This window comes from Pyxicephalus adspersus, chromosome 9, assembly GCF_032062135.1.
Source record: "Pyxicephalus adspersus chromosome 9, UCB_Pads_2.0, whole genome shotgun sequence".
Lineage (NCBI taxonomy): Eukaryota > Metazoa > Chordata > Amphibia > Anura > Pyxicephalidae > Pyxicephalus > Pyxicephalus adspersus.
This window is the reverse complement of record NC_092866.1, coordinates 25,679,690-25,698,351: the sequence shown is the minus strand read 5'-3', so window position 1 is coordinate 25,698,351 and position 18,662 is coordinate 25,679,690. Positions and strand designations below refer to the sequence as shown.

General features: G+C 34.9%; 1 protein-coding gene across 1 annotated transcript in view; it reads left to right on the top strand.

Moving 5' to 3' along the window:
- The window catches only part of SLC6A2 (solute carrier family 6 member 2), a gene marked incomplete in the record, with an annotated part of 73,166 nt that overhangs the window by 52,973 nt on the left and 1,531 nt on the right, over positions 1-18,662 (top strand). Inside the window, 3 exon segments of the mRNA XM_072422955.1 lie at positions 6,279-6,379; positions 11,927-12,094; positions 15,390-15,461. Coding sequence (XP_072279056.1) covers positions 6,279-6,379; positions 11,927-12,094; positions 15,390-15,461 — 341 coding nt within the window.

Genomic DNA, 18,662 nt, shown 5'->3' with positions numbered 1-18,662 from the left:
CCCGATATATCTGGCCGATTATCGGGCGAGAAAAATTTGACGTGTGTACGCAGCTTAAAAAATTGTACAATAAGGCACTGTCCATTAATGTAGTTTCAACCATTGATGCTTTACCACTTTCACACTCTCTTTCAACAAAACCATATTGCACACACATGCTTAGATAATTTTTTTTTAGTGGAGACAGGCCCTTCTAATTTTTTTCTGTTTAATCCCTTCTCTTTAAAAGGGAATCTGCTAACAATTTGTAAGGATGAGAAGTCATGTCAAGCTACATTAATTCTTTTCTTTTTCCTCATGAGCCAAAACTTCCAGCTCTCACAAGCCAATATTACATTTTGCTGGTAGATTTATGTTTTGTTTGTTTTTCAATCAATTTTTTAATGTTAACTTCTAAAATGAAATTTTTAAAGAAACGGGTAACCAATTCTTTACCATTTACCTTTTGGGAGTTTCTGCACAAGTACTAGATTAATTTTATCCTATAATCTCATTTACTTATCAGCTTTCCCATGAACATTTCACTAGCACATCAGTCCCGCTTCCATTAACATCCAAAACTTTATAGTATATAGGTGGTGTTTTTACTGTACTGTTTGTTGTCTGTTGCACAAAAGGCAAATGATGGTCCAGTCAATATAATCTTCAGTTTTTCCTTTTTTCTTGATGTATATGGTTTCTTCTCCTTCTACATATTCTTGAACTCCATAGTCTGGCTACCATAGTCTTATTAACTGGATACCATGTTACTTTCCTCTTCACTTGTGCCACTGTAGGCATGCCAGACTGCCAATATTTAGCCAGAGTATGCTTCGTGGCTGTGAAAACAAACAATATAATTTAAATTGGTACTTGGAGACTTTTTGGGGGTGTAAGAGTAGGAGTGCCTCAAACGGCATTCTGTCCAGAATCTCTTGATTTTAGGGCACTGCCACAAAATGTTATACAGGGTGCCTGCCAATCCACAGCCACGAAAACATCAACCAGAGCAGTCAGGGCGGTAGGCCGCAAGTCTGATGGGAATCATGTACCAGCGGAGAAGAAGTTTATAGTTGGCTTCATGGAATGACACGTTAAAGGTACCATGGGCCACAGCGTCCCACATTTACTGCCATTGTACCTTTTCTAGTGTGCGTCCTATATTTGTTTACAACCGAGAAGCGTATGGTAGCGGATGCGAAAACCCAGTAGTAAGCGTAAAATGGTAGATCAGTGAAAGTATACCTTTACCCAAAGGGTCTCTCTCACATGTTTGTTCGTATGGATTGGAGCTCAGGGGAGATTTTGCATATTTAGGAGGCCCTTGCACATAGTGCTTTAGTTGTAGATATTGAAAAAAATTGGAGTATCTGATTTTATGAGTGTCTCGAATAGAGTTAAAGGAGCGTGTTCCATTAATTGTTACCCAGTCTTTAACCCTGCCAGTGTGGTATGCTGCCGAAGGGCCAGTTGGGCCACCTTATATTAGCTGTAGATGGGGACTGCTAGATCTCCATGTGTTTTAGGGAAATACAGTATCCGCTTAGCCACTCTAGGTCTCTTATTCCCCCAAATAAATTTAAGAAAGGCTTGTTGTACCGATCTGAGTAGGGAGATTGGGATTGTCAGGGGGTCCACCCTGAAATAATGCAATAATAAAGGTAGTGCCATCATTTAAAGATCGGCTATTCTACCGAACCAAGAAATTTGGTACCTCTTCTAAGTTTCCAATATGGAGGTTAGCGATCGGAGTAAATAGGCATAATTGGCTGTAAACATTGCCCCATGGGTGGCCTTAAGCTGAATTCCCAGGTACAGCAGACTACGAGATTCCCATTAATAAGAGAATGCAGGGATATAATCAAAGCCCTTGATCTGTCATGATTACCAGGTCATGATTACCAGTTAGTCCCAATACCCCAAAGAAAATATCCAGGATCTTGGACAAGTTTGGTAAAGATATCATAGTAATGTTGATGGATAAAATACCATCATCTGCACAAGGGGAAGTTTTGTGATGGTACCCCACTACCTCCAGGCCCCAAATAAACTGGACATTCAGGAATTGAGAGGTTCTATGACTAATGCGAATAATATAAGTGACATCCCTGCATGGTGCCTCGTTGGATAGGAAAACAGTCCAAGCGGTAGCCAGCATATTATACAAATGCTTTAGAGTCAGTGCATAAAGCCCTGACCCATGGCAGGAATGTAGACCACATCCCCAGTTATGTAGGAGTGGTTGTAAGTACACCCAGGAGACTGTATCAAAAGCCTTCCTAATATCAAGTGACAGCAACATCGCAGACACCCCCCATTTATGGGCTTGGTGGACAAGGTACAGAATACATCTAACATTGTTACCAGCCTGCCACTGGGGCATAAATCCCACTTGGTCTTTGCCAAACAAAGATAATTTTTAGGAATTTAGGCGCTGTGCTAATATTGCAGCTAACAGTTAAACATCTAGTTTCAATAGTGACATGGGTCTATAGTTGGCCCAGGTGGTGTGATCGATCAGTGTTGGGGTTGGGCAAACATATACTGACCGTGAGGGTATCTGATCCAAAACTGAGGTGGTTAAACAATTGAGCCAGATGTGGCGCTAGCATAGGGCCCGAACTGTTTGCAATACGCTGCAGAGAAGCCATCAGGTCCCGGGTGCCTATTAGCCTTCAAGTATCGTATAGCTTGTTGAACTTTCTTGGAGCTTGTTGAACTTTCTTGTTGAACTTTCTTTCTTGTGTAGATTTTCAGGCATAGGAGGAAGGGGTATAGACACAAAATACAGTTGACATTTAAAAATCCGGCAACCTTGGGACCCGGGGAGTTCCGGATCTTCGAAAATTCCGGATTTTTGAAAGGTATACTTACCTCCACACACAGACCAGCCTTCCTCCTGTAACACCTGTGGACATCTGGCACAGTTCCAGGGAGCAGGCGGCAGGGACGTCTCAACATGTATTTAGTGTAGCAAGCAAGACCTAACGGCTGTTTCTGCAGAACAGCACCATCAAAACATCAGTGGCCAAACAGTGTACTGCAGTCCTTGTATTGAAAATGCGATCTGAAATTCATGCCTGAAAACTGAAGGAAACAGATTATCGATGGTCGGATTTTCGATTGTCTACTATAAGTCTGTAGTCAGCTATTAATGCCCACCTCCTGGCCTGTGTATAGAGAGCGGGTCTTTGATTTCTTTGCGTTGACTTTTAAAAATATTTAATAAAATGTTTTTTATGTTATGTTGTAAAATATTTGAAACATTGTTTTAGGCTTTGAAAGTCCCAACAACTTGTTATTCACTATATATATAATTTGTTTACTTAGGGGATGTAGCCATGTTGATTTGAAACATCAGCTGGTTTCAACTTTATCATTGTTATTTATTAAAAATCACATTTTTATGAATGAAAATGTGTGAGTTTAAGATATAAATTAAACATTTTATAAATTAAAGTTTGAACATTAAAGGAATAGTACAAACTAATGTGGAAAAGCTGTTGTAAACTGTGAAGCATACAGATAAAGCACCGCTGGAATGTACCTTTACTGCATGAGATAGCTGTACCTCAACAGCTGTAAGTTGTATTTTCTACTGATTTCATCATTGGACTGATCCTTATACTTATCCTTTGCTCGTGCTTTTACTATACTTTCTTCAGAGAATCAATAAAAAAATGGATTTTGTACCCTTTTGGTGGCTTTAGGGAGTCCAAAAAAAAGCCTGGTACTCCAAAAAAAAAAATTCTCCTGATTTTCTCCTATTTAGGAAGATTTTCTATCTCAGAATCATAGGCATAAATACCATAAGTATACATACAGAACATTTGGGTCATTATGACTAATTACTCATTATTTAGCCATTTTAAGCACGATGATTAGTTACTAGTCACATAGTAAATTAGATGAATTCATGAGATTGTTGTTAAACATAGCACTTTATTAAGTTAAAGTGTATCTAAATTTAAGAATATTAATGTAATATATCGCAGCATACCAGTTGTTCTGCATTACTTTTGTTTTTCTTGTTTCAGGCTTTTTGTGCTTTATTTTATTATGGTGACTCTGGCATAATATTTATTAAGAAACCATGTTGTCTACATAGGACAGGAGATAGATGGAAATTATATACCTGATAAGAATTTGGCACAATCAGAGTACAAGATATAAGATAACAAGATTTCAGGCAGCTGCTTTTGCACTAATAAAGTAAAATGTTTCAACGGTACTTCTAACTAACAAAAAGAAGCCAAGTAAGAAGTTCATTGTTTAAATGTATATAATCTTTACAAGCAAATAATAATAATAATAATAATAAAAAAACAATATATTTTCTTTGCCTATTTTTAGGAGAATTTTGTTGTTGTGATTTGTATAATAAATCAAATATAATATAATAATATAATGCTAAAAGTACATAAATTGCTGACCCAATTTTATCTCATAATATTAATAATAATCATAATAATCAATAACAAAAATGTTTCCATTTTTAGTGGCATTTTATTTTGATGTCCCTTTTTTAATTACAATTTTTGGTGATTATTCCAAAAGCAAAATAATATTTAAAATAGCAATGTGAAAATTAGAAAGAAACCATATATGTACATATGAAGGTTTGTTGCGGTGTATTTTTCTGCTATATTAAAAATAATTGAAATGCAAAAATAAAATAAAATAAAGATTCACATCTGTTCATAATTTTAGGGGGTGGTTTTGTCACCATTGAACATTGCACAAGAAAATTCAAGCGTTTCTCAGAGCTGCTTACTATTTGGCAATGTTTAGAAGCTATACTGTGAGAGATATGTGTAATAGGCTATTTTGTGAGAGATATGTGTAATAGGCTATTCTGTGAGAGATAGGTGCAATAATACAGGGAAAATAGATTAAAAATGTGATAACATAGGATGAAGTAAGATTTATTGGATGTTATGTATATTGTAGTTCGGTAATTGTTGGACTTTATTCTTCTCTTCAGCATCACAGTTCATCACTTGCTTCACCACAGTCTTATCTTCTAATGTTGCAAAACACATATTTGAAGGGGAGTGCTTAATATTTTGGAACTAGGAGTACAGTGCCTTTTTTTCTATTTTTCTCTATAATGTATAATTGCTATAGGACTATAGATGCACACTAAACAAAATATGTCAAAAGAGAAGAAAAAAGACTAACATTTTTAACCCCTTTCCATATTCTAACTGCTTAGAAATCATATTGCAAAAAAACTTTTTGTATAGGGAACTTTTAAGGCAGTGCATATAAGACAGTTTGTATATAAAAACATTTTATAAATAACATCTTTGTTAAAAAATACATTTGCACAAAACAGGCTAAAAGAAAGCCTCCATGTTACAATTGATTTCAATTTCAATAGTCAATGAACAACAAGGAGTACAAGTGACATTAGTAGATGTGGAATAACACGGTATCTTAAAGAATTTAATGGTACTCATGTACATTCCGACAGGTTTTACAGAATAAATCCACTTCATCAGGGAACAGTTATGTACAATATGAGAAAGTACATTATACACCAAGTTACAATGGTACATTTTAACCATGACCAGGAAACAGGACAAAAAACATGGAGGGTTATCAAGACCGAGCAGACGGCAACCAGACTCAAACGGAAGGTCTCAAGTGTGACCGATAGAGACATAGAAGGTTGAAAAAGATGTTTGACAATATTTTTTACTCAAGGGCCAAAGAATGTTTTTTAATCCGAACCAAAGTAGGTCAAGAATTGAGCAGTGTACAGGTCCAAATAGCGATATTCTGATGTGGAGAGATGGTAACCGGCTCCTTGTATGGTGGTTAGCTCCCTGAGTGTCTGGATACTTATATTGTACATAACTGTTCCCTGATGAAGCAGATTTAATCTGTGAAATGCGTTGGAATGTACATGAGTACCAATAAATTTATTATGATACCATGTTATTCCTCATCTGCTAATGTCACTTGTATTCTGCTTTTCCACGCTTAGAAATCATGTTGCCCCCCCTTACCTTTTCCTTATTGAAGCATATCATGAATCATGATTTCTGAAATCACATATCTGTCTGGTGCCTCTTTGAAATTTGTATGCTAATACATATTCTAAAAGCCCTTACCCTAAACTTGGCAAGTGGCCAGTATCAGGTAAAACAAGCCCCAGAGACAATAGATACATGTACTACAATACATTGTAATTTGTATCAGGATACATACATTTAGGTCATAACATACCTATACGCCTATACATTACTATAATAATATTGATACATTTTTTAAATGCCTGTGATTTTTTTTAGGTGTGGATAGGTTCAGTGATGACATTTATAGGATGCTTGGATTTAAGCCTGGCCTATACTGGAGACTTTGCTGGAAATTTGTTAGTCCTGCATTTTTGTTGGTAAGTAAAATTACTAAATGTAAGGGCTCACTTGTAGGGATAGTTAAAGTGTTCATTTTGGATATAGTCACGTGTTAGGGTAAAGTATAAACAGTATGTGTTTTTTGTTGGGAAAAAGTTAAGATCTAAAAGTTTGCTGAACGGTTAGTTGAGGAGAGTTAAAATGACATGAAACTCATTACCATATTACCCCTTGATCCTACCACAAGGTTCTTGCTCAGACACCCCTGTTATAGAATAAAAACACTTTGTTCCTGTCTTCTGTATTCCCATTTTGTGCACTTACATTTTCTAAAGAACACTAAAGGTGCCTGTTACAACATGCATTTAGCAGATTTGGCAATCTGTTGCCACTAGCAGCAAATTTGCCTTGAGAAATGTTAGGCAGTATCATTGGTGTGTATGCCTGAAGTGGTTGCAGATAGGCTGCTGGAGGTAGTAGCAATAATTTGCAAGAAAAATGTTTTTATTTTATTATGGTTATCACTTATTACATAGAGTTTATAAACATTTTTGTTTTTAATAATCTGCATTTTAGTTGCCTTCCAGTATGCATAAAAATACAGAAAAACATCTCTGTACATTTGCACTTTCTTTGATTTCTGTACCTAAAGTAAAGCTTTCCATTTTGTGTGCATTAAAATCTGCAGCATATCAGATAAAGCCCTTCTTATTTCCTGGTTGGCGGATATCCAGCGTCATTTAAAACTTTTCTTTTTAACCTTACTATCCCTGGCCTGTTCCTTTCGTTCATTACATTTCAGTTCTTTCAAGCATGGAGGCTCAGAATCACTTGTGGACAATACTGTAGCTTCCTTATTTTTGGTAAGATATTTACAGCATCTTGCTGGCCCCTCTCATCAGCCATAATCTGTCTGCATTGCATAGAGAAGCACAAATACCCACCAAAGTCATATCTGGCTTTAATAAAGGTATGCCATTTTTGGGTACATCATTCATGCTAGTTTTTCTAAATATTGTTGCAGCAGCACAGTCCTACTTGACAGGGCTGATGACCTGATCTTTCTCTGCTGCAAGTTTACTTTAATTTATAGGCCTCCCTACCATCCCCACCCTCTGACTGGATAGTTAAAGGAGAAGAAATGCACCAATGATCTCCTCCCTCACTCAGCTTTCTCATCCTATCAGTATACTACTTTATTGCAGCACAGGCGCCTTTTGCTTCTTTTCCCTTCCTTTTTCTGAGCCCTGTAGTTTGGTAGATAACAAGAAGCTAATTCTCTATACGTTTAGGAACCTACTCTGCTTGCATTTAAACATTTATATTTTCTTGGAATTTAGCTTTACATAGGTATGTTCTTAGCTTACACAACTGAACCTGTATCATCTTGGAATGCTTAGTCATGTACATATCATTTTTAAACATACATTGCACATGACTGGATTTTATATATGGTATTTCTCTTTACAAGAATAAAGTTTTTACATTTTCTCCTTATTAAGATATGAAATACTTAGCAATGCATTTAAATATACGATACTTTTTCCCATTTGAACCTCTGTCTCTATTAATTCTACATGTGGTGGCATCTACTATAATTAGATAACATTAACTATATAAAAGCTTCCCATTTTTACTTTGCTAGATGATGTGTAGCACATGTTTTTTTTTTTTAGAAATAACTGGCTATTAACAAACTGTAAATTAAATTTCCCTTTCAGAATATTTGAGGGTCAAAAGAGCATCTGCATAATTTTACAGAATACAGTGTGTTATTATATACTGCATATGTAGTGTATTATGCCTGTGCTGGTATTCTTGGACTTGCTAATATTTTATTGTAAATCAGTACTAAGACCAAACAGAACTTTGGGTGCTATAATCCAAAATATATGACGCTTTATAATTAGATATGTGATATTATATAACAAAAGAGTGATTTTATTGTCTCTTTGGTTACAAATATAAAGGTTCTAGTGTAGTCTAGAAATAAAAAATTACATTACATTTGTAACAAAAAAAGTTTCTGTATAGTTTTTACATTAAAAGAAAACATGTAACACATCAGAGACAAACATAACATCATAAAATTACATACAGGTTTTCAGCATACAATAAACCAGTAAATAACACACTAGAAAGGTGGAATATGTAAGGGAAGGCTAGGAGGGGTGTAATTGTTTTAATAAATCAGTCCACTCCTCTGAGAGCATCCCACCTAGGATGGATTGTGAATTACTCAGCCTTTTATTTTTTATGAAAGATCTGAATTAAGATATCTTTCTGTGGTCTAATCAGAACCTCTGAAAAGTAAAAATGGCCACACTCCTGGCCTACAACATTTGTTTCCTATTGTAAATGCAGAACAACTAAAAGCAAAACATCTCCAAATGATATGTTGCTTTAACCTTTAGTTTTGTCCATTATACTGTACATGTCCAGGCATTTTCTTGAATGTCACTGTTTCTTTTCATCTTAAAAAGGCAACTGTAACAGATGAGCAGTTTGATCCCTATTAGGTATATGATATGCATATAATAAAATATTATAATCTGATTTTCTACATTTGTAACATATACTATATAATAGGGTTTATTGAACTAAATTCATTTTTTCTTCTACAATCATTATTAAGACAATATTGCAGTGGAATGTGACCCCAGCCAGTGAATGTGCCCTAATGCTGCAGGAAATGGTCACCTGCCGGAAAAGATTTAGTATCTGTGATATTTAAGGATTTCTCCTTACCTATTGTAATATAACCTATGACATGTAGTTTGCTTGTAAAACAACTGAGATATGTGATTCTTAACATAACAAGTCACTGTTGCCCAAAGCCTAATTTTTTTTTCATGATCACTAGATTTTCATTTAACCCGATAATGGTTTAATATTATATAATATACATTTTATGATTGCATTTACAATATACATTTTTTCTAAATGTGTATTGTCAAAAATGTGTAAAAAAATAAACTACATTTATTCCTTGTCATGTTTATTAAGAAAAAAAATGTATGCATAAATAGTAAGTTGGAAATACCTTTAACCACCTAAAGATCATTCTCGGTTGCCCCCAAAAAAATCTTTTTCAGTTCGTGTTTTTCAAGAATGTCATAATGTACATCATTTCTGCCTTGTCTCTGTTACCCAAGAGCTGTTTTAATATCTAAGGGTCTATTTAAAAAACAGTGAATTTAACATTCACTGAAACATATCTGGTAAAGGAATCTTCCAGGTTCATGTGTTTCAATGGCAGTAATTCATTCTCCAACAGGGAATGCTTTTGTGAATGTCATATTCACTGCTTTATAAAAAAAAAAAAAAACCCTTAAGTGTATCTAAAAACATGCTCCCCTTTTTCATAGGGGAGGTTTAAACTCCTATCAATTTATTTTTGTTTCTGCTCTAAATTTATTCTGACTAAATACGAACTAAGGAAAAACGTTCCAATTTGAAATAAATCTCCTCTTAGACAGCTGTTACAGGAACAAGTGTGCATATTGGAAGATTTCCTCTTTATTTCTGTTGTGGCAACTCAGAACTTTTCATTTATACTCTGCATTTTTTTTCAATGGACAGAATAAATTAGGGTTCTACATCCAATCCCTTGGCATTCCCTAACCTCCAACCTGGGTAATGCTTGGCTTGCTTGACACAGCACAATGATGTGCAATATAGCATTTTGAAAGTTTCCACAGATGCCCCAATGGTACTGTGGGAGTTACTTGTGTTTAAATATGTTCATGTGTCAAATGTTACCCTGTAAATTTGGGTGACAAAAATGTGACTGTAGGTGAACCTGTGGACAACATCATTACTGTAAAACTGTGACTGTTTTTTGCAGGAAATTTTTATTGAGACATAATCATCTTGCCAATTCCAGGCAGAGTGACAATGCTACTCAACTTGCCAGTGGGTAGTATACCTTGGCACTTCCGAGTAAAGGGGAGTATTTGAATTCCTCCTAGGTGACAATGCTGTCATCTGCTGTAGATCTGTGCAGTGGGTCTAATAGCCATTCACTAGGTTGGAGCTCTCCTAGCATTCCACACCAGCTGACAATGAAAAGGGTGCAAGGGTGCTCTGGCAAGGTCAGTCTATTCAGTCAAAATGTTTCCTTTGCAAAGACGCTGCCGTTTTGCTCTTAATGGGAAAGACAAATGTCTCGCCGCTCAGAGTGTTTGTAGGTAAAAAGGTGGATAAGGTGTGGAAGACTCTTAAAAAATATTTTCAGGAGATTTGTTAAGAGCAGCATGTACACCATTGTTTCTGGTAAATGTGATATAAATATTACGTGTGTGCAAAAGAATTTTGATTTGTTTTAGATAGAGTTGGGAAGAAGTAGAATACCTCTTTTTGTCCTAGTGGCTGTTGTCACCAAGAAGGTGAAGGAAAATCCCAATTTTTTTATGTTGTTACCAGAGCAAGTAGGGAGGGTAACTGATCCAGTGGGACAAATGTTTTAGTGTAAGTCTTGGAAGTTCCCATCACTTTTTTTCCCATCACTCAAGTTTTCTCATCATTAATAGTTTTTAAAAAAGTACATCGTTAGTTGTGTTGTTTTTTTTCTGTGCTTTAATAGCCTTTACAGTATATTTATCTGGACCGGATGTAACAGATGTTTTCTATTGACAATATATGCAAGTCATTTTTGCTATAGAGTTGTCAGAGCATTCCATTAATATAGATCTATACCATACTATTTCACTAAGAGATATGATAATCTGATAATTGTCCTTCTTTGTAGTCATATAACTAGCACATGTACATTAAATTAGATTCTGGCTGTTCTAAAACAAAATGAATGTTTTTGCGACCTCAACGTAAATAAGTTGTGCGTACCCTGTGTGTTTTGTGTGTCATTAAACTATGTACTGTGTCTAAATGTGACCTAAGTATGCTCCATTTTAGTGATTTGGGTGCTCTTGTCATTGATTTGTATTTCTCAGGAACCTGTTGGGGAGAGACTTCCTTGTCTTTTAGACCACATGGCTCAATCAGTTTTCTCTGCACTGCTGTAACCCCTACAAACACCAGTCCTAAACAGTTAACCATTCAGCGACCAATAAATGTACCCACAAACTATAATACATGAAGATCATTTTACCACATATATCTTATCGGAAAGTCTATCTGAAATGCTGTAGGTATTATTTTACACTGTAGGAAGCTTAATTTAAATAAAATCACAGTAAGCATTTTCAGAACAGCAGGAAAGCCTGTACACATGTGCAAGATTTAGGATAAGGCTGAAGTACACCTTTAAGAACTTTATAAATCCCCTCTTACATTTCTGTATATGTATACCAGGAAAGATGGGAAATAAGTAGGTCACAAATCTTTAACCATTAATGTTTTATTCACATATTGTTTCCATGCGGTAAAGTCAAATAGATAAATAACAGGTAAAATTAGTAAAAATATGGGGAAAACAGAAATGGCATATTCATAAAATGTATTATGTTTCAAATACAGAACTTTATATGTTATGGTGCTCTAATTATTGGAAACTCATATGCTTGGAACCTTTACTTATGACATTTATTTATTTACCTGTATTTCTGTTCTGTCCCTTCTGTAAGTTTGTTGTTATTACTAGCATTGTGACCTACAATCCTCTTTCATACGATGACTACCACTTTCCTCCATGGGCTAATCAGGCTGGATGGGCCATTGCATTGTCATCCATGATTTTAGTGCCTATCTATTTTATCTACAAATTCTTCACGGTGCCTGGAACCTTTAAACAGGTAAATGTTGTATTTTATTTTTTATCTATGTTTTGTTATGTTTCTGTGTGTCAAGCTATATATAAGCTACATTTTTGAGATGGTCAGTGGAGAAAAATGTGAGCTGATGCACTTTCATAATCAGTGTTTATTACACAGACATTTTTGATACTGTACACCTGAAAAAAAACACTGTGTTGCCAGATACCCAAATCAGGAAAAAAAGAGGAGGGTAAAGAAAGTAACAACTGGGAAAAAGGCAAACCAAAAGTGCTAAAGGCAGTATTTTCTAAACATATTCTATACAAATAGTATAGATGAATCAATGTACCCCTGGACAAAATCCCCATAGCAAATAATGTTTAGGAACCTAGTCTTTCCCCATTATTCATTAGCCAGTGACAGACCAGTGGTTGACCTTTTGCTTTAACGTTTCCAGAAATTAGATCTTTATAATGTTCATACTGTGAGAACAGAATATTTATGACACCTGGAACCAAAGTAGATATTCTTTAAATACAATAACTCAAATCTCTTGAGTATAATAATTTCAGCTCTTGAGTTCAGCTGTTTTGATTCTAATGGTATGGGATTCAAGATATTGTTGGTAAAATATTTAGGAATGCTAGTGAGTGTGTGAAATAAATCTATTCTTATATGTTATAAGGGATAAATATAAAGTTATATAGATATTTGAAAGTGCACTGAAAATATGGAACAAATCATTCTGTAAAGCTACATTCTAAAGCACTTAATCTGTTTATCTTTGGGTTAAAAGTCTGTCTTAGTTTTAAAGATGAACTGTATAAATTCCATCCTAAGTAAATTAAAATGTCACCTCTATAGTCACAGAAACATTAAAAGGTTAGGGTAAAAAATAACCAAGCAGTTGACCCCCCCTGGACATTATTATTATTTTGTTTGAGAATAGATTGTTGATAATAGATGTTCATTCCAAGCATGTTTTTATTCACTTTTGAATTCACTGTTGAATTACTATTTTTAAGATTTTGGGACTATTTTTAAGTAATAAGATAAGACGTTAAGGTTACTAAGTGGACCAACATTACTTTTTAACGAAGCTAGAGACATACTTGATAAGAAACCTGTATTAAGTAAAATATGTAAATTGCTATTGCAGCTATTCTCTGTCCTACTGATTTGTTGACTTGGTTTTCTGGGTTACTAGAATTAGCAAGTCAATCAAAAATCATATTTTCTTTTGCTCTAGAAATTATTCAAGTCACTAAGAGCTTGAATAGTATTTATCTCAAACATTACAGGTTTCCTTTACAGGTAATCTGTACTGAAAGAATATTAACCCTCCAAATATAATTTTATGAAAATACTAGTTCTCTGTCATTTATACTAAAACTTAAATACTTTCAAGTCATTGGCTGAAAAAAAATATTAAGATAAAATGTTCTTACTTTGATCTGTTTTCCTGTTTCGAATTTTTGTTCCGAGGCAGAGGATGAAGTATTAAACTGCCAGGTAACCCGTAATAAGGTTAGAAAGTTTTTTTTTTTTTCCACTGTAGTTTTCCATGAGGATATAAAATTAAGCCCAAGTTCTGCAATCTACATTGCAACAATGACATCTAGTGGCGAAATGATAGTATTAGAAAATTATTTATGAATGATTTGTTCACTTTGTATAGAGTACCATTTTGACATCACAGATTGCTAAAAACAAACATAAACTAAAATTACCAGATTATCAAAGTGTCTATATAAAAAGGTAGCTTTTTCTTCCTCTTTTCCTAAAAATTGTTGCATCAAAACATGCAAAAAATTGTATAGAGTTCTCATTTCACATAAAAAATTTTCTATGTTTTTTATATGTCTGGCACCAATCCCAATGCCATTTCTAAATGAACCAACTGTAAAACAATGTGTAATGCTCTAGCAAGATTGGAAAGTATAAGGTGGTATTCTCCTGTGCCAAGAAATTTGCACCATCCTGCCATGCCGCAGACAGCACGTTGTAGTGATATATGATCGGCAGCACTGTCTCTTCATTTTTTTAAAGTTTTTTGGCACATACAATTTATAAGGGAAATATATACTAAGGGCATAGTTCTTCCCAGTGTTGCTAGCGAGATTGAGCTGACCAGAAAATAAGCAGATGCTGAATTCCAGGTTTTAATGCAGGTACTCCTATAATTCACTAACATACCAATAAGTGACTAGACAAGGAGAAGGGTACCCTGGATTCTATCTTTAGTGCAGGCAGCCTGGTTACCTACTGGATGCCTATTTTACATTTTATATGCCCCCACCCAGACTCCAGGTACACCTTTTCAGTATGTGATCTGTTCTACTGTTCTTCTGGACTGTGCTGCTGCTATTAGAAAGTTTACTAAATGTTAAGGCACCAATATTGCGTTTTTTTTTTTACTGCTCTGGGGGCTGGAAGGTGTTTGAGGACTGAGTGAAACCATGATCTATGGAGACTGGGAACATACAGGCAGGCTGTGGACATTGATTGCACAGTTCTGCAGTGCTGAGAAAGATACTGTACATGCTCTGTGCACTGTGAACCTTTGTTGGAATTCACACGGGTCTGTTCACATTCACAGTTGTGTGATTATTGACCATTGAAATACCCCTCCAAGACTCTTAACCACTGCGTTTATACATAACTAATGCTTAAACTAGACTCAACCAAGGCCTTCTGCAATGAAACCTATTTTTAGGAAATGCCTTTTGCTTTTGATGACTGTCTAATTTTTTGTTAGGTGGTTCAAGGGCCTTCTAGCAATGCAGTGACTGGGCTCTGACTTTTTAGTCTTGTCAAGAGTCTAACATTAATATAATATATATGCACAGATATATCCATGAGTGGGTTTTTTTTAGTTGTTGTGCAGGCAAAGCATTAGAAACTTTAAAAAAAAAACAATATTACTTCTGATGCACAAGATAAAAAAAGGGCAATTTTGGCAACAGTCCCCTGTAAAAGATGGTAACTGGTGTGCCAATATGGCAGCCTGTTATTGGAGGATTCCGAGTGAGAGCAGTTTTGTCCATGTGTAGGATATCCAAACTGGAAATTTGAGCTTAGAGTTCCAATCTAAGGGTTGAATAGCCTGAATCAAGTCAGAATTAACTCTGAATTGGACTATACAACCACAATTTTTTGGATTTTTTTTATAAATATACAGTATGTGAATTTTGAACGTATTAAATGAGGTGTAATTTGTTTATAATATTAAATTACATATATGTAAATGTTTATTGTATACGTTATATACATAACATTGCTAGATTTTGACATATAAAACCTGCATTTTTTTTTTTTCCACTGTATTTTTCAGAAACTTGGATATTGTGTTACCCCAGAAAGCGAATATTATCTTGTGCAGCAAGGAGATATAAGGCAGTTTAAGGTGGGTTTGCAAATTCTTTTTAAGGCATTTGGGCTTGATTCATCGTTTTCTGATATTACGTATTGCATGCTCGATGTAACCTAAAAAACTATTCTCATATGATTTATCGACAAGGGAACAATTCTAAAATGTATTAATGCCTGGAGTTTTTCTACTTTCTTTTACTTGGCTATCTATAAAAACTTTAAATCCCAACTGAAGTCGCACATCTGTTTTCTTGATAATCTTTTACCACTGTATATTACATGCTTAGCTTATTTTCATCTGAAGAAGCCTAAAGTAACATTTTTTCTTGAAAAATTATTTGGAACCTTACCTTCTGCTGTCCCATTCCAATACTCTATAGGCTCTGTTTATAAAAAAGGGAATCAGACATTCTCTCTTGGGAATGTTCCAAATCTATTTGTTTCAATGGAACTAATTAATTCCCACAAGGTAATGTTTGAAGGAAAAAAAATCCTTCCTGATTCCATAAGGCAATCAGATGTTCACTGGATCAACAGTCTCTGTTATATTTACTTTAAATCCTTAATACCCAGTTATATTTCATGCTTCTAGAAAAATATCCAGCTTTTTCCTAAAGCAATCAATAGTAGTTGCTGAAACTACTTCCTGAGGAAGCTGATTCCACATTTTTACAGACCTTACAGTGAAGAATCCCTTCCTTATCCAGAGCTTAAACTTCCATTCCTCCTCAGGGACTTAGGTTCCTTTCCCTGTTTAGAATTTTTTTCTAGGAAAATGCAATTTTGGGGTACCTTAAGCATATAAAATAGGATATTTTAGATGTTTCCACAGTACCCCTTTGGGAAATTGAAAGTATGAAAGAATTGCCTATTGTTAGGGATAGTTTGAAAAGTTTGAAAAGTATCATATAAAATGGCCCAGCATTTCCCAAGGACCAGGATACTGCTGCAGAGAAAGCAGTAATTCCAGATCATATAGGTCCCCTTATTTCCTAAAGGAGGAAAATATGCATAAAGATTTTTTTAAACAGAGAGAGGGCAAACCAAAACATAGGGTGAGCGAATGTGCCCATCCAAGAGTTTGGCTTTAAATGTATTACATAATTCAGAATGCAGCATTAAGTGTGAGGTGTGTCTATTAAATAATGAGACTGTGTTTCTATCTTCTAAATAAATGCATGAGAAATTGTTGTGAGTGCGTGCTATGTATGTTTACACAACAAACAATTGCACTCTACCCTTTAGTTTGTTGTTAGTCAACATTTAGGACAGCTGTGTTTCCCCTCATGTTCGAAATCATGATAAGTTTTTAAGTTAAGCAACACATCACTTTGAAATTTTTAGCAAAATTTCACACCAGAGCAAAAAAAGTGCCACAAGGAAATTTGCTCTGACATTCTGCAGCAACTAGAGGTGGACCCAAACCTTTTTGAAAAAAGTCATTATTTGGATCTTCCTGTATGCTCCTGAAACAGAATCACAGTCAGTGCGCTGGAAAACACCTTCATCACCAATCAAAAAAGTGACTCAAAGCAAGTTCAAATTTTAAACCACACTCATTGTGTTTTTTAACACGAAGGGCGTCATTTTGGCAGAATAGGTTCAGAAGGCACAACAGTGAACCAACATAAGGAGTATATTATAAGGAAGTTTTGACAAAGCTAAGATAAATAGTCAAAAAAAGACAACCAGAAATGTGGTTGTATTCATCGGTACAATTTTCCTTCTCACACAGCACTTTCTGTGAAACAGTTTTAGACCGACAAACACATTTCTATGCTGGAAAATCCTCCATATTCACTAAATTTGTAATTTGAAATCAGTGCCTAAAGGAATTGCTTAGGGGAACATGCTTTGAGTCAATGGATGCAAAGAAAAAAAACATCAGATATCACAAAACAGCTGATAGGAATTGATCTGTTCCATGTCTTCAATTGGTGTAAAATAAGACTGAAATGCTGCTTAATTGCAAATAGAGAGTGTATTGAAGGGGACAGGCATTAGAATTGTCATATAAATAAAAAAAAGTGAGTTATTATATTAGTCTCGATACCTAAAAGACAGACCTTGTATACAGTACGAAGAAGACATTCAAATGCAAGTGAATTAATCTGGTTTATAAAGTTCAAAATCCATTCTCCATGCATAATAACGTCTTATTCTAATACTTTGGTATTTGATACTATAAGATCTCCACAGATCAGAAGGAAAAGAGGGCAAGCTAACAAAAACATAACATTCTATAGCATAGTGTATAGGAGAAGTCAAATATAAATATATATTTATAATGGATGTTATATTAAAACCATGGGGTTGCTGAAAACTGTGTGAATAGTTCAACAACTGGTTGTCTTACTTGTGGAAAATGTTGTTGTCTTCATGCTGAAAGTTTCATAGAGCTCTGGGAGGTCATCAAAAATTGTCTTTGTAATTGTTGAACACTTATGTTTAGTAGAATTAAAACTCAGAGAGAATTTTAAAGCAGAAAATTAAATAGATATACTATAACGTTTCCTGTTTTTTAAGGCACTTCATCAGAATGTGTGTAAATCCACAAATGAGACGAGATAACCGTGCATTTAAATCTATATAGTCATGTTGACTAATAGGGGTCTTTTATAAGGCTTTGAATTCGATATTCCCTGAAACATTTCTCTAGTGAAGAATCAATTTTTGGCATTAATGTTGGGGAAAATGGCTATATGAAAATGTTACCTTTTTTTACTGCTGTAGAGGAGAAATGTTTTCAGCCATGTCTTAAACTGCTCCAGTGTCCTCTGGAGCTTCTGCGTGGTGTTGTGTCTTTAAGTGCCCCTTAAAGAATCACTAAGGGCTCTATTTATTTTACAGTGAATCTGAAATTCTCACAAGGGAATACTTGAGGGAATGTCAGATTCTCTGTTATATGAATAAATACTTAAATGTTGAAGAACATGCATGTTAGTATTAGAATGGAAAGCTGCGTGCTCACTGACCCATTTACCATGTTGGGCTGATAGAATTAGGAAAGAATACATTTGCCAGAATTCAGTTTGACATTGCATTATTAAATAAGAAAAACATTTTATGAGATTAATGTGAATTTAAGTCAATAATGACTAATTTAGCTTCAAAGTTGGCTGCTTCTCCTTTCACTTACCCAGTTACAGGCATCTGGAGGGACAAGACCTCTAAGTGGTATTAACCTGCAGCAGAGAAAAATCAGGTCTTCTTTCCGGCCAGACAAGAACGTGCT